Raw genomic sequence first — 15074 nt, 5'->3', positions numbered from 1 at the left:
TACACTAATGATGGAAAATCTGAAAGTGAAATTAAGAAAACACTCCCATTTATCATTGCAACAAAAAGAATAAAATACCTAGGAATAAACCTACCTAAGGAGACAAAAGGCCTGTATGCAGAAAACAATAAGACACTGATGAAAGAAATTAAAGATTATACAAACAGATGGAGAGATAGACCATGTTCTTGGATTGGAAAAATCAACATTGTAAAAACGACTCTACTACCCAAAGCAATATACAGATTCAATGCAATCCCTATCAAACTACCACTGGCATTTTTCACAGAAGTAGAACAAAAAATTTCACAACTTGTATGGAAACACAAAAGACCCTGAATAGCCAAAGCAATCTTGAGAAACAAAAATGGAACTGGAGGAATCAGGCTCCTGGACTTCAGACTATAGTACAAAGCTACAGTAATCAAGACAGTATGGTACTGGCACAAAAACAGAAATATAGATCAATGGAACAGGATAGAAACCCACACACATATGGTCACCTAATCTTTGGTAAAGGAGGCAAGAACATACAATGGAGAAAAGACAGCCTCTTCAATAAGTGGTGCTGGGAGAACTGGACAGCTACATGTAAAAGAATGAAATTAGTACACTGTCTAACACCATACACAAAATTAAACTCAAAATGGATTAAAGACTTAAATGTAAGGCCAGACACTATAAAACTCTTAGAGGAAAACATAGGCAGAACACTCTATGACATAAATCACAGCAAGATCCTTTTTGACCCACCTCCTAGAGAAATGGCAATAAAAACAAAAATAAACAAATGGGACCTAATGAAACTTAAAAGCTTTTGCACAGCAAAGGAAACCATAAACAAGACCAAAAGACAACCCTCAGAATGGGAGAAAATATTTGCAAATGAAGCAACTGACAAAGGATTAATCTCAAAAATTTACAAGCAGCTCATGCAGGTCAATATCAGAAAAACAAACAACCCAATCCAAAAATGGGCAGAAGACCTAAATAGACATTTCTCCAAAGAAGATATACAGATTGCCAACAAACACATGAAAGAATGCTCAACGTCACTAATCACTAGAGAAATGCAAATCAAAACTACAATGAGGTTTCACCTCACACCAGTCAGAATGGCCATCATCAAAAAATCTACAAACAATAAATGCTGGAGAGGGTGTGGAGAAAAGGGAACCCTCTTGCCCTCTTGGTGGGAATGTAAATTGATACAGCCACTATGGAGAACAGCATGGATGTTCCTTAAAAAACTAAAAATAGAACTACCATATGACCCAGCAATCCCATTACTGGGCATGTACCCTGAGAAAACCATAGTTCAAAAAGAGTCATGTACCACAATGTTCATTGTAGCTCTATTTACAATAGCCAGGACGTGGAAGCAACTTAAGTGTCCATCGACAGATGAATGGATAAAGAAGATGTGGCACATATATACAATGGAATATTACTCAGCCATAAAAAGAAATGAAATTGAGTTATTTGTAGTGAGGTGGATGGACCTAGAGTCTGTCATACAGAGTGAAGTAAGTCAGAAAGAGAAAAACAAATACTGTATGCTAACACATAGATATGGAATCTAAAAAAAAAAAAAAGTGCTTATGAAGAACCTAGTGGCAGGACAGGAATAAAGACACAGACATAGAGAATGGACTTGAGGATACAGGGAGGGGGAAGGGTAAGCTGGGACGAAGTGAGAGAGTGGCAGGGACTAATATATACTACCAAATGTAAAATAGGTAGCTAGTGGGAAGCAGCTGCATTGCACAGGGAGATCAGCTTGGTGCTTTGTGAACACCTAGAGGGCTGGGATAGGGAGGGTGGGAGGGAGACGCAAGAGGGAGGAGATATGGGGATATATGTATATGTACAGCTGATTTACTTTGTTATAAAGCAGAAACTAACACACCATTGTAAAGCAATTATACTCCAAAAAAGACGTTAAAAAAAAAAAAAAAAAACAATGCCTGGAACATAGTCTCAGAAAATATTTGCTGGTTGACTGAATGATTTTAAGGAAGGGAAACTCACTCCTTTCTTAGGCATTGCATTTTGTTTCTAGAGGATACCAATTGCTGGAATGGTCTTCCTTACGCTGAGTCAAACTCATTTTTCTATAACTCCCTGTTTATTAGATATAATTATGTTTTCCTGATATGGACAAAATAAATCTAGTTGTCTTCTAAATATTTTAAGACAGTTAACGTTTCCCCCTGAAGTAATTTTTTTTTTTAGGAAGAAGATAACTAATTCCTGAACCTTCTTTAACATGGTTTCCTATCCCTTGATCATTTTCATCATCTCCTCTGAATATACCTCAAATTTTCCAAGATTTTCTTAAATGTGGTGCCCCAAATTAAACATATATCCAGATGGAAGTTCATCTGAAAACCATACCACATGACTGTAAGATTAGATTAGCTGTCTGAAAGAAAGCTATGCAAGTAGCAATTATTTCAGTACAGCCTGAAATCAGTTAAAACCTTTAAATGTTTTCTCAAACTACAGGGAGTTCCTAGCTGACATCTGGGTTAAACATGTTAACTTTTTTTTCAAAGTAAGATTATATTTTCCATTTTGTTTTCTACAGGAAACATTTCTGCAAGCAAAATTTTCTGTTTTGTTTTCTTTTATTAGTCAAAGGATAAAATAAGACATTTGTTATAAGAAAAATGGTTGGGGAATTCCCTGGAGGTCCAGTGGTTAGGACTCGTGCTTTCATTGCCATGGCCCCGGGTTCAATCCCTGGTCAGGGAAGACCCTGCAAGCCGTGTGGCATGGCCAGTAAATAAATAAATAAATAAAAACCTTCTTCCCATATGTATAACTGATTCACTTTCTGTACACCTGAAACTAACACAACATTGTAAATCAACTACCCTCCAATAAACATTTTTAAGAAAATAAAAATAAAACAAGTTTCAGACAATTGCAAAAATAAAAAAAACCTCTTCCTTATTCTTAAAAATAAAAAAAAAAATAGAAAAATGATTGATTCTAAAATCATTTAAATTTGGTTTTAAAATCTCATACAGACCTAATCAGATAAACATTCCTTGTTCTCTGCTTTCAGTCCTGAGGCCTGACAGCTGACACCCTGGTACCCAAGCGTAGGATCTGCACGGGCAGGAGGCCTGTGGAGGAGCCAGGTCAGCACAGGACACTCAGCGAGGGGCGTATGAGAAGCCAAGTGGGCGAGAGGCCACAGGAGCACACAGCACACGGTTGCCCAAGCTCCCCTCTAGGCCAAATGGGCATGAGCATTGCGTGAACAGCACTATTGGCAAATAGAGAAGTGATTTCTGTGGCAGGCCCCTGCTCCTCTGCCCCATGCTCTGAAAGGAGGGAGCATGTCAGAATTCTCCCCCAGAAAGAAGAAACAGCCATAAGGGCATATAAGGGCACACCCTTCCCAGCCCTCCTCACACAGTGGGAATGGAGGGAATATGTGTGAGAGGGGAGACTCTCCTGCAAGTACAGAGAGGGTACATGGCGACTAGAATAAGAGTGCTGCCGATTCATCCTTCAGCAACTTGGATTTTGAGCCGCTTGCTACTCTAGGACGGGTAACAGTGGGAGCTGGGAAGACTGGGTCCCCACTCCCTGGAGGTCCCCTCCTTCACTCTCTCTGCAGCACAAGGTGCCTGGGCCTGCTGCCCACACCACCCTCCAGGCTGCACTATGCTCCCAACCAAGGCAATCATGGTCATGGCCGACCAGGACTCAGCCAGCTGCCCTCGGGGATCACACGGCCAAGGTACTTTTGGCATTTAAGTGGATAGAGGCTGAGTGAGTACTTCCAGGGGAAGGCAGAGGAATAGGACCTTTGGTGGTAGGGAGAGCCTCCCTTATGTCCTTACAATTTTGCTCTGGCTCCAAACTTGTGTGCTGTCCTCAGTAATACACAGACTTGGCTGAAGCCGACCCTTTCTCTTTAGAAGGCAGGTTGGCAATCATACTTTGTTCCTGGAGCATTTCCCCTGGGAGTCTCACCCCCATCCAACCCCCATTCTAAGCAGCTTATCAAAGTATTCCTCTCGACACTTAACAATTCTCTCCCTGGAAGGAATTCCAGTGACGAAATTTCTTCCATCCTATAACATTCCCAGTGATGCTTTATTCCTCCTGTAGAGTGGTGTCTTTGGAACTCTACTGATCCAAATATGGGATCAGCAAAGAGCAGACCTCATGTTCATTTCTTTTCGTTTATGGGTCTAGGACCCACTTCCTTTTCCTCGGCCAGGATGATAAAAGGTCTGGTTCAAATGGGATCAACAGTCATGTGGTGAAAAGGAGTTCTTTCCTCACCTGCCTTGCCAGGTAGCTTCTCTCTCTTACCATCTGGCTTGCTTTCTACAACTATAATAAAGTTGCCATGGGGGATCCTTGACCTACCCTTTCCTGAAACCTCCAAACGATAGGTTTTGCCTGGTAATATAGACTATACTCTTTGTAGAAAATTCAGCATCTGAGCCTCTGTTCCTGAGAGCTGAAGAAAGGCTGGGTGAGTATTGTAACACTACTGCTACCTATCCTGGGGAGAGGTTCATGCCACTGGGTACTCTAACGGGTTATAATTTGTCTGCAGCATGAGGTGAGAAACCTCTATGGTCTGGTCCAGGAGGAAGCAATTTAATTTCTGAACTACTGAACCATAATTTACGAGCAGCAAGGACTCCTCGGTAGTACAAACAATTCTTTGTAGGAATGTAACCTTCAGACGTCACTATAAGGAAAAATGATAGGCTCTGTTTATATGTTTGCTCTTTCTTTACCTCCATCCTCATACCCAGCCAGGTCACAACCTTTTTTCCTTGAATTCACTTTGAGAAAAAAATCATAAAAGGTATTTTCCCAACAAAATCTTTTCTCACCACACCCTCAGCTGTATTTATCTACAGCTGTAGTAATGGTCTCCTGTTACAATGACACAAAAACTTACAATAAAGAACACCAACTGAAAGGAAGGAAGATATAACTAATTTGGCATACTTATCCCACTGTCTTCTCCTGTTCTTTATCTCTCTCATACTTTACTTGTGCTGACATGACAGGATTTGGAAAGACCCACATCCCTCCAAACTTATGAGAAGATGCTGGAATAAAGTCCCACACTAACAAACTGAAAAAAAAAAAAATTAAATGCACACCACCTTTCAATCAAAGTCAAGGAATTCCTGTCTATTTTATTTGCCTCCAAAAAGTTGTTTTACATCCTAGATACTAGGTAGGCCATCCCTCTGTCAGCCAAACAAAAGATATCTTGGCTTGTGTTCAGACAAAGGGACACACCTTTACAAACCAAAACCATCACCTATACCTGCATGACGCTGCAGATTTCTTCTGTTCTATCTTCCATTTCTTCTGTGTTCCTTAAGAACTCTACAGCGGACCCTGGGTCAGGTTTTATTAAGGTCATTATCTCTTTTAATCGTCTCAACATTTTTCAGAAACACAGACTTTGAGAGACTAGGTGACTTCCCCCAGAGCACATAAGCTAGTAGGTGGCAGAGCTAGGACAAGAACATGGTGACATTAAAGCCCATCCTCTTAATTTTATGTTGTGCCACTTCCACTCAATAAGTGAGGAAAGCAACTGTAATCCTCCTTGATGAACTAACCCTCGTTTGCTATGCCTTCAGGGTGTTATTGTGACCTGGAAGAGCCAAGTTGCTGCAGATGGTCCTGGCCACCCTTCCCAGCACAAAAGTCCTCTCATTTCACTTCATGAGTAGATCGTATGTCTTTTTAAAGAAACTTTCATTATCATTCCCCAGCTCCTTGAAGCAATGAAGTTTGATGGAGATTTGGCAGAATTTTCTTTTTCTTTTTAGTCTCAGTCTACCTTAGTGGCTGTGAGATCTTAAGCAACACATAATTGTTCTCAGTTCCAAATCTCTAAAATGGAGTAATCATCTCCCACACTTCCTGATAGAATCACACAATGATAGTGTATATGAATGTATTTCACAAATAGGAAAAAATTCTGTGACATACCAGTCCAGGCTTAAGTTCCAAAAATTAGGTCAATGTGTTAGTTACCACATACCCAATGGCAAAAAAAAAGTGAAACTGCATTAACTATTTTTTCCCTTTGCTAATATTGTAGCTAAGATTCTAAAATGCATTGGTGTTTAAACTGTTGATTTAACAAAAGAGGCTTTTGGTTGAAACCAAGATGGTGGTCAGACAGGTTTTAGCCATTGTGGTTTGTTGTGTGGTTCTGGAGTGTAGGCAGATTAAACACTGATGAGGTCAAATGGAGATGCACAGCGTTGAACCCTGGGGCCCCAAGAGCTGACATCTAGAAGAAGAAATAGTTTGATTCTGCAGTGTTCTGAAGACAGCAGGTGACTTAGCAATTCTGCCTTCATTTCTTCTTTGGTGTGGACTCAGCGCTAAAAGGGAGAAAAGCTCTGCCTTCTTTAATCTATGTCTCCATCAGAGTAAGGAGACCAACCCAGACACCGCAGACACAGGGAAGTGCTAACTTCAAGACTGAGTAAGCAGTGCCAAGTTAGGACAGCCCACTCAGAAGGCCCAAATTACTCCAAGGAGTTTTAGAATGAAATATGTTTGTTTAAGTGATGATTAAAGAAGAAAAAAAAAAAGACATTCTTAGTCACTGAAAAATTCCCTCTGAGTGATAATTAGCATTTTCTTTACAGTTACAAAGCTCTTTCAAATATCTTCTTATGTGAGAGAGGATATTTCTTTTTTATAGATGAACAAAACTAAATTTCAGAGAGACTAAGTTACTTAGGTAGTAAATGGCAGAGGCCAAACTTGAACCCAAACCTTCTTTTACAGAGCATCGTAAGTGTTTTTCCACACTCCAGTCTTTTAAAAAATCATCAGCAAGATGCTGGGGTCACTTAAAGCCATGGCTTTGCATTCAGTGAAACCACTAACAAACACGAGGCAACATGGTTAATTTTCAGAAGCCGTTCATTCCAGATTTTACAGGATAAACCCAATCTGAAAGTTTATTTCCTGTTTTCCTCCAACAATTATTGAACCTTCACGACACACTTCTAAAAATCTGTTCGCTGTTACTGATTTGTAAAAAATTCTCTATGACTCTAACATCGTCTTTTTTTTAAAATTAATTTTTATTGGAGTATAGTTGATTTACAATGTTGTGTTAGTTTCAGGTGTACAGCAAAATGAATCAGTTATACATATGCATCATCTTTTAAATGCCCAAACTTACCTGTGTATGTGCTGTCTCTTGACCCAGAACATAAGATTTTTAAGGACAGGGCCATTTTTGGTGGGGCTGTGAGGGGAGTGGGGTGAGGAGTGGGAAGGGTGGGAGGTGGAGGATATTGGCTTGAGGTCTAGTCTGGTTTGCTCAGGTGTCCAGAAGAGGGCACTCGAATCTATATAGGAAGTTCACAATCTCAGATGTACCTAAAATTTTTTGCTAATAATTCAAATTGTGCCATGTCTTATACTTGAATATGCTTAAGATGATATTTGTATATGGAATCTAAAAAAAAATGGTACAAATGGACTTATTTACAAAACAGAAATAGAGTCACAGATGTAGAAAACAAACTTATGGTTACCAAGGATAAATGGGGAGATTGGGATTGATATATACACACTACTATATATAAAATAAATAAGTAATAAAAATCTGTTGTATAGCACAGGGAACACTACTCAATACTCTGCAATGACCTATATGGGAAAATAATTTTAAAGAGTGGATATATGTATATGTATAACTGATTCACTTTTCTGCACACCTGAAACTAACACAACATTGTAAATCAACTATACTCCAATAAAAAAATTTTTAAAAAAAGATATTTATAAAACATTAGGTGATCCTATTTACATCTTAGAATTATCTACACTAGATAAACTGTGTCTGACAAGAGGTTAAAAAAATTCCAAAATTCCCATGTCAAACAAACAGGAAAAAGAGCAGGGAATGTTTGATAAGGAATGATAGACAAACTGGCCAATTGGGCCTGGATCCAGAAATCTGCACGTAACCTAAAAGGAGATGAATCAACCGGGAACTGTTTGATATTAATGAGGAGAGAATCAAGAGCATGAACTTCCTGCCAAGTCAAACAGGTGGGGCCACTGCAGTTACTGTCTCCTGATCACACACAAGTTCAGACCTGAACCTGCACTTCCAGGGGCTCCCTGGGGGCAACTGCAGACCTGGTTATCTGATCTGATCCAAACCCAGCATCTACCTGAGAAAACCTTTCAACGCACCTGTTGTTTCCTTCATAGGAGACACCTGAAGAGTCTTAGGTATAAAACCTTCAGCCCATAGACCAAGAGGTCGGTGAAAACCAAGACAGCCACTCCCTGCTTTGTAAATTAATACTCCCCACCCCCCCATAAGTTGGTAGGCAACTGCCTGTTGGCTAAGACTTGGGTGCTCAATTTGATTAGCGCCAAGTGGGTTCAATTTAACTTTATTTTTAAATAATATTTTAATTTCACTCTCCCAGGCTGTGCAGAGGGAGAATAAAAGAGGCAAATGCCAACAAAAAAAGAACATAGTTTAACAGAGTCAAGCAAATCACATATCCAGAATAATAAAACAAGCGACTCAATTATAAAGTAGACAAAAAACATAGACATTGCACCAAGAAGGGTGAATAAGCACATGAAAAGGTGTTCAGCCATTAAGGAAATGCAAATTAAAATACAGTGAGATACCACTACACACCTGTTATAATGGCTAAAATTTAAAAGACTGACCAGGGAATTCCCTGGTGGTCCAGTGGTTAAGACTCGGCATTTTCACTGCCTGGGCCCAGATTCGATCCCTGGTTGGGGAACTAAGATCCTGTATGCCATCAGGTGTGGCCAAATTAAAAAAAGAAAAAGAAAAAAAAGACTCACCATTCTGAGTATATGAAAGGATGTAAAACAATTGAACCTCTTACGCATGCTGATAGAGATGCAAAATGGTACAGCCACTCCAGAAAACAGTTTGACTGTTTCTTAATATATATATGTCTTCCATGTAATCCAACCATTCCATTCCCAAATATTTTCAAGAGAAATAAAAGAACATGTCCATACAAATATCTAGTGTTTGTAAATTGGAAACAACCCTAATGGCCATCAATTCAATGAATGAACAAACTGTGATATATCCACACAATGAACTACAATTCAGCAATAAAAAAAAGGAGTGAATTATTCATACACTTTATGACACAGATGAATTAGAGTGTAATTAAGCTTAGTGAAATAAGGCAGACAAAAGAGTATATATACCATGATTACATTGATATAACGTTCTAGGAAATAAAAACGAATATGTTATGACACAAAATAGATCAGAGGTTGCCTGGGTGGGTGGGGAGGAAGAAGGGAGGGAGGGAGGAATAACAAAGGGGCATGAGGAAACTTTTGGGAATGATGCACATGTTCATTCTCTTGACTGTAGTGATGGTTCCATGAGGGTATACATAAGTCAACTTATCAAATTGTATACTTTAAATATTTGCACTTTTTTGAATGTCAATTAAACCTCAATAAAGCTGTTAAAAAATACAATGGGCACTGAAATGTTTGCTTCTTTCTTTCCTAATTTTGTTTAATAAGCATACATATGTATGTATTAATTTTGTATAACATACATACACATAGAAAAAATAATACTGAGGGCCTCCTAGTAAAAAATAACAAAACTTTTCAGACAAACATCTCTTCAGTCCCACTTCCTCGTGTAAACTCTTTTTAATATCTCTAATTTGTTTTACTGTTATGATTTTTTATTATGATTCTTAAGAATATTCTGATGTATTCCTTATACGGGACACCTACACCTGGTAGTACATATGTTTTTGTTTTATTGAAATATACTTGATTTACAATGTTTTATTAGTTTCAGGTGTACAACTTAGTGATTCAATATTTTTATAGTGTGACCATCTCACACTTTCATTCCTTTAACTTCAGTCCCTCCTGTATCCTCAAATGATGGCACAAAGGTCAGCTTTCTGGCCATAGAGAGGATTCTGTTGGCACCTGCTGACTTCATCCTTGTTGGAATTGCCATAGCCACACAACTGCTCAGTCCCAGCAACTGCTGTCTTAAAGTCACAGAAATATTCTTCTCTGGATTGGTAAACACCAAGGGTTGTCAACAACAGAACTATTGACATTGGGACTGGATAATTCTTTATTGAGGGGGCAGCTGTGCTGTGCAGCCTGGAGAAAGAAGGAAATCCTGTCATTTGTGACAACATGGACTTGTGCCCAGCGTGCATTATGCTAAGTGAAATAAATCAGACAGTGAAAAAAACAAATATTGTATGGTCTCACTTATATGTGGACTCTAAAATAGTTAAACTCCTAGAAACAGAGAAAAGAATGGTGGTTACCAGGAGCTGGAGAACTGGGGAGATATTGGTTAAAGGGCACAAACTTCCAGTTAAGATAAGAATAAGTCCTGGAGATCTAATGCACTATAATGATTATAGTCAACAATAGTGTATTATATATCTCGGAGTTGCTAAGAGACTAGATCTCAAACGTTCTCACCACAAAAAAGAAATAATAATTATGTGATGTGATAGAGGCTTTAACTAACACGACAGTGGTAATCTTTTTTTTTTTTTTTTTTTAAAGGATTTTCTTATTTATTTATTTATTTATTTATTTATTTATTTATTTATTTTTGGCTGTGTTGGGTCTTCGGTTCGTGCGAGGGCTTTCTCCAGTTGCGGCAAGCGGGGGCCACTCTTCATCGCGGTGCGGGGACCGCTCTTCATCGCGGTGCGCGGGCCTTTCTCTATCGCGGCCCCTCCCGTCGCGGGGCACAGGCTCCAGACGCGCAGGCTCAGCAATTGTGGCTCACGGGCCCAGCTGCTCCGTGGCATGTGGGATCTTCCCAGACCAGGGCTCGAACCCGTGTCCCCTGCATTAGCAGGCAGATTCTCAACCACTGCGCCACCAGGGAAGCCCGACAGTGGTAATCTTATTGTAATATACATGTGTATCAAATCAACACGTTGTAAAAAAAAGAAAGAAAATTCAAAAAATACAACAAAAAACAAATCAACACGTTGCACATCTTTAACATAATGTTATATGTCAATTATATCTTAATTTTTTTAAAGGAAAGAAAGAGAAAGAAGAAGAAAAGTTTCCATACCCTGAAAAAACAATTTTTTTTTAAAGAAATATACCTAAGCCTAGCTTTACTGTCCCAAATTCCCAGTGATACTCAAGCTAGGTCCTAATTCTCAGAATTAATAAAAAAAATTAATAATAAATAATAATAATTAATTAATTAATTAAAATTTCAGGTTCTAATTACAAGTATGCTTAATTTTTTAGAGAAAAAATTTAAGAACCTGAATTTGGTACTACTATATTAGTTCAATTTATTAATGCTTGAAATTGAAATCTAGTTTACTTTTTTTTTAATTCATAGTTATTCCTGAGCATTAACTAATATGGATGAATTTTGACTCTAAAACTTAAAATTTTTGCTCTGAATATGTTATCAACAAAATGAGTCCATTAAATAAACCTGTTCCTTTGATTCAAAAGGGCAATGGTCTACTCAAGGACTGGTTTGTTATTTTCTATATAGAGCAGACACACATGTAATATTGGCTAAAATGCAGGCTTATCACAACAAAGATAAGAAGGACCAGAATCTGGTCCTCCTTGGTTGCTTTTTAGGATGCTTTCCATGGAAAAAGCACATACTTCCCCAATGAGAATCAAGATACTGGTCCCAATCTAGTCCCTTGGAGGTTTCCATTGTCCAAACAAAGCAAGGTTCTGTCAACTCCTTTCAGCCACACACTGGGCCCAAGTCCAGCCGATGACACCTACCCTGCCCATTTGGCTAGTCGCAGCAGGCCTTTCTGCCTACATTTCTGAGTTTGGGTTGAAAGAGAAGCTGTAGTGAGGCAAATGGCTTTAGTCAAATACATAGCAAAATAGTTTACAGAAGTATCAAACTCTATCTTATTCTTTCTACTGTATAAGACTCAGGACAGAGTGAGAAATTTTTTCTCTCTTCCTTAACTTTTTATCCAAGCAGTTTCATCTTGGAAGCTTCTGTCATTGGGAAGAAATAAGAGGTCTTTTTTAAAATGAATTATAGTTGACTTACAATATTGTATTAGTTGCAGGTGTACAGCACAGTGAAACACAGCGAAGGAAACTGTCAACGAAACCAAAAGGCAACCTACTGAATGGGAGAATATATTTGAAAGAACACTTTGTCTTAACTGCGTGACCTGAAAGCAAACCTCTAAAACCAGGGCAAGAGGAGGTTGACGGGCTGAGACAGATTGAGAAGGGGCTGGTATTCAAGAGTAGAAGAAGTCCACAGTCTCCTGCTGAGTAGGTTCACTGAGCTCTAGTGGAAGCACCCACAAGGTGAAGGCTGGGTAGCAGGCTCGGAGGAGAGCCGGCTCTGAAGGGCTCTTACAGCTCCACTCAACCTGGAGGGGCTGCAGCTGCCCACCTGCAGGACTTGAGCAAGGAGGACTTCAACTATGGTCCAAAATTCCTATTCCCTACTGTCCTTAACCGTGGAAACACCCCCTTCTTGACCCTCAGGAAATGGAAGGAATTCCCCCAATCCTGACTGAGATTGGGGAGATAAAGCTCACAACCAGATTTGATTTGATTTTGAACAAATAAGGAAATGTGACATTTCTTAGACCCAAGAGTTATGCAGCAGATCCACTATCACTACACATGCCCACCTTTACCTGCCCCAGCTGCTCAGAGGTTTCAGCCAGATGCCTCCAGAGGAGACCCTTAAAAAAAACATATCTCTTAGCAAAGGTTACTGCTTAAAATGGGTGGCTGTGTGAGCTTTCATATTAAATGGTATTATACATTTATTATTTGTTTATAGGATAAGTAGAATGGGACTCATGAGATTTCAACTTTGCAAATCCCACTTCACATTAGATAGACACTGGGTCCTAAGAGAGTTGAGAGCTGTTTAACTATAAGAACCGAAGTGGAGGGCTGCTTTGGAATATTCCATACATCCCACAGGAAGACATGATCTGATATAAGTCTCAAGGGGAGAATCAGCTCTGACATTATCAGTGGTATAAGGCAGGGCTGATGAGCAAGCCCACTGACATGTCTGGAGACCCAATGCAAACAGCAGGTAAGAGGCCTGATTTAAGCTTGAGCCTGTAGACAGTAGGAGGGAGAAATGATTCAAGTGTGGTCTTTAAGGAGACATTTTCCCTTTAGAATTGGCTTCTGCAATATACTGAATTTCTGAATGTTAATTTGAAACATCAGAGTATGTGCATAGATTTTCCAAATGCCTGAGATAATTCAATTCTACAAACACTTATTAGATATCTACTGTGTATAATGCTCTGTGCACAGCACCTGGGAGATGCATAAAGGTGAAGAGGATAGTCCCATGTCTTCTTCAGGAGCTCACAAGTTAGTGGGAGAGATGGACACAAACATAAATCAGTCTAATACAAGAAACAATATATCATATATTAAAAGAAAGTAATGCTACTAGCTTACACTTATTGAGAGCTTTCTATGAACCCAGCACTAATTTACTACAACATTTTAAGGTATATACTATTATTATACCCACTTTACAAGTGAAGGAACCAAAGTCCAGAGAGGTTAAGAAACTTGCCCAAGATCATATGACTAAGAGTAGATCCAGAATTTGAATCCAGAGATTGAGTCCAGAACTCAAGCTCAGAAACTCTAGGGTGAAATACAAATACTGTGTGATAGTAGAAGGGGGAGAAAGAGGTTAAGTTGTTCATAAAGGGGAGAAGAGATCAGGAACCAATAAAGACTTACAGAGGCTTTCACTTATTGGGAGAATAGGGAAAATAGACAAACTATGTATTAATTCACTTTCAAAAGCAAACAAATTCCCTTTACTTATTTATGCTCTAAATATGTCAAAAAGTTAGCTTTTCATAGAAGAGAAAAAAACTGTTCTTTAATTATTATGGGAACCATACATTTTCCCATGTATTTTTCTCATATGTATTTTTCTTTGCAGTAAAAATGTAGTTTTTACTATTTTTTAGAACACATAATATGATTTCATTAACCAACCTTTAAGCTTATAACTCATATGATGAATATGTAGAATAATAGGAATATCTTGCATTCATTTTACTCTTTTCTCTCAAATGATTCTAAGCCCTTCCTGTAGCCATGATCCTTTCCATTTTCAGATCCTCGTCATTAATTTACTGTACCATGTATATTACAGGGGGAACTAAACAAAAAAGAGTTTGTGGCATTTCGGGGGTTAGAGATTACCATCTAAAGTAGATTGGACTAGAACATGTAACTTCACTTCCACCCAAGGCTCAAGCTCCCAAACCACACCAAATAGCAAAGTAAATGAGGTTGGGTTGGGCTCATGGAATAAACTAGGAACTATGTAAACAAGTCAACAAAACATCAGTGTACTGGCCCCAAATCTTCCCTAAGAAATATGTCACGCGAAGATTATTCATATCCAAAATGGCCACTTTGTAGTTTTTCTCATTGTAAAATGTATATTTCTTCATCTTCATCATGAATGTATGTACATCATACTGTCACGTAGACAATGATCTAGAGACTTGGTTAGAATGTGAGCAAACCAGGAAAGGGAGTGCAGGAATGAAGACCTTCAGTACCAGAGTCTGGGAATTCAACATCAAAGTACCTGCTTCAGTTGGATCAGCTCTCATTCTGGAGCCTCAGAAGCTGGGCATGTCCAGACTCACCAGCGAAAGCCGTGTTTGTGTGGGCCCTGCCCTTTTCTTCCTCCAGGCCTGGCGTGTTTATGATTGAACTCACTCCACAATTGTCTTCCCCGTGGGCTGAGTCTTCAGTCATCGTAATAATTCCAAGGTCAAGCTACAGAGTTCTTGGCTATTGATTTTGCCGTCTTAAACAGTTCAGTAATTTTCCTAGGGCCTGGCAGATGAGCGGTTGTTTTCCTGATTGAGGTCAGTGAACGAACTGCCTGATAAGCAGCCAACCCCATGTCTGAGATAAGGATGATTGTTTACCAGAGGAGCACATCAGCTTCTGGGGCAGAGGATCCTGCGGTCCTG

The 15074-nt window shown here is 39.1% G+C and overlaps 1 protein-coding gene across 1 annotated transcript in view; it reads right to left on the bottom strand.

Annotated features, from left to right (window-relative positions):
- Positions 1-14853, bottom strand: part of LOC103016072 (fatty acid-binding protein 12) — a 46833-nt gene extending 31980 nt beyond the window's left edge. The window contains 1 exon segment of the mRNA XM_007185127.2: positions 14742-14853. Coding sequence (XP_007185189.2) covers positions 14742-14853 — 112 coding nt within the window.
- Positions 14854-15074: the final 221 nt, after the last annotated feature.

This window comes from Balaenoptera acutorostrata, chromosome 17, assembly GCF_949987535.1.
Source record: "Balaenoptera acutorostrata chromosome 17, mBalAcu1.1, whole genome shotgun sequence".
Classification (NCBI taxonomy): Eukaryota; Metazoa; Chordata; class Mammalia; order Artiodactyla; family Balaenopteridae; genus Balaenoptera; species Balaenoptera acutorostrata.
The sequence above is the reverse complement of the archived record's forward strand: the minus strand, read 5'-3'. Positions and strand labels throughout refer to the sequence as shown.